General features: G+C 33.3%; 1 protein-coding gene across 1 annotated transcript; it reads right to left on the bottom strand.

Moving 5' to 3' along the window:
* Nucleotides 1-374: 374 nt before the first annotated feature.
* On the bottom strand, nucleotides 375-1802 carry LOC111676614 (cuticle protein). Its single transcript, XM_023437577.2, has 2 exons — nucleotides 1645-1802; nucleotides 375-1576 (listed from the first exon to the last, which is right to left on the bottom strand). The coding sequence occupies exons 1-2, from the start codon at nucleotides 1651-1653 to the stop codon at nucleotides 1169-1171; spliced, it is 417 nt and encodes a 138-aa protein (XP_023293345.2). The 5' UTR covers nucleotides 1654-1802; the 3' UTR covers nucleotides 375-1168.
* Between the last annotated feature and the right edge of the window lie 499 nt (nucleotides 1803-2301).

The following is a 2301-nucleotide window of genomic DNA, read 5'->3' as shown; positions in this document are numbered from 1 at the left end:
TAGTCTAGTCTATAGTTTAGTCTATAGTCTAGTCTATAGTCTAGTCTATAGTCTAGTCTATAGTCTAGTCTATAGTCTAGTCTATAGTCTAGTCTATAGTCTATAATCTAGTCTGGTATTTAGTCTAGTCTGTGGTATAGTCTATAGTCTAGTCTATCATCATCAGTTTATAGTCATGTGGGATTTCTACCGTGGATTGTTTAATGAATAAAACACAGAAATTGGATTAAGTATATTGATTGCATATTCCCATGCTTGATTTATATCTTTTAAGCCTAAAAGTATGCTTCCTTAAATTACCAAAAATAAGTTTTTTATTTTGAATGACCTTTAAAATGAAAATATGTAGTAAAAAATAAAGTAGAAATAACAGCTTTTTAAGTTGCATTTTAAATTTTGTTTATTCATTTGTAAAATGCTTTTTTGCAATTTATATGGCATGTGTGTGAATTTGTACATTGCACACATACACACCACGGATCTGTATGTTTGAGTGTTTGTGTATGAATTTACATATGTACAAATAAATGTATGTATAATAAAGTATGTAGTAAATTAGATTAATATTTAACACAAAATGAAATATTTACAGTATGATTGAAATATAATAAAAGTAAAACACATCAATTTGAATGCCAATGTAAGTAGACACACCTTTTTTCGAGACCCTGCTATTTCCAGTTGCTTGGTTTTTTGGTAAGACATTAAGCGGAAGTGTTGTTGTAGGAAATAGGAAATACCCTTTAAAGAATAGTAAGATAGAGATCATCATGTGTGTATGAACAGTAAGGAATTAGGATAAAGGATAAGTGGTACATAAATAAAATGTCTTCTTCTGTGGGATGTGTATTAAGTTTGCAATGGAGACTGGTGTCCTCAATAATTGGCATTCGCTGTAGTAGTAATATGGCTAAATGAGAATATAAACCTAAAGTGGGCAGAGTAACTTAAGAGTACAATCTCAGATTTGAATATTGGTTAATTGTTTGTTTTCGTTTTTAAAATTTAAATTAATTTAATTAAGAAACAAAAAATTATAATGGTAAGCAAGCAGTTCTTATTGTATAAATGTGATATTTACGTGGACATGCAATGGTTGGTTGGTTGATTCAATGTACGATATGCTAGTATGTTCTAAAAGTCGTCATATATAGTCAGCTGAGGAAGTTTAGTGGTAACCCAATGGTAGGGCCAATTTGGGGGCAGCCAATAGTTTTGGTGGTCCCACTAATACCTTGGCAACGGGAGCAATAGCTTTCACTTTATGACCCAAAGGATCACGACGCACAACAGCATTAAAACCATTGTGGGCATCGGAGGTATAGTCCACGGTGCGCAAGTAACCATCAGCATCGATTAAAGTATATTGGCCATGAACGACGTCTCCTTTACGAGATTCAGTTTGGCTTTTGACATCACCGGTATGATCGTCATGTACCGAATATGAGAAATCATAGTGGGCAGGAGCTTCAACCTCTACAGTCTTTATCAAGGGTTTAAGTAGAGCTGGCTGATGGAGCAAAGGATATTCAATTGCAAGGACAGCACTTACACCAACAAATAAAAGACCAAATAACTGCAATCCAAATAATAATATTGTAGTAATTATTATATTTGTATTTTTCAATTAATCCTGTAACTTACTTTGAACATATTTATTATATTTTGTGTTTTTTGTACTTTTGAAAAATAAAAATGACTCTGTAGTGTTTGCTGGTGGTTTATTTTTCGTTTTGCAATGCAAAGAATTTCTTGCTTGTTGTATCACTTGAAACTCCTGAGGTGAACTACGATTCTTGCCAATTAGATGCAGACATTTATATATGAAATGGTTTGTACGTAACATTTAGATCTGGTGGTATTGGATTCGTACAGTGTGGCCGTCCGGTCAATTTCAATAGGCTCCCAAAGTGCGTAAGCGGAATGATTGTGTTGGTATGCGTGTGGTTTGTTTTTTTGTTTTGAGAGTACTCTACACTAGTATGTATGATCAATGATGTGAAAGGATTGCACGTGGCATGCTGCACAAAAAAAGTAGTGCTGCAATTAATACGTTTGTAAGGAACCGTTTTGTTTCGAACTCTAAACGTTTTTAGGAAATTTATGAAGCCTTCCAAAGTGATATGCTTGCAATTTGGAGTATATAGGACACTTAGGTTATTGTTGAAATAATTGCTCCTTAATATGGCAATTAAGAGATTCATTAGTGACATGTCCTTGAGTCAGTGTAGAACATCAAAGATATGATAGTTTGCGCTGTTGTTGAACGGGAAAATGACATAGTTGGTTTAAATTCTTTAA

The sequence above is a fragment of the Lucilia cuprina genome, chromosome 2 (genome assembly GCF_022045245.1).
Source record: "Lucilia cuprina isolate Lc7/37 chromosome 2, ASM2204524v1, whole genome shotgun sequence".
Taxonomy (NCBI): domain Eukaryota; kingdom Metazoa; phylum Arthropoda; class Insecta; order Diptera; family Calliphoridae; genus Lucilia; species Lucilia cuprina.
This window is presented reverse-complemented; position numbering and strand designations above follow the sequence as displayed.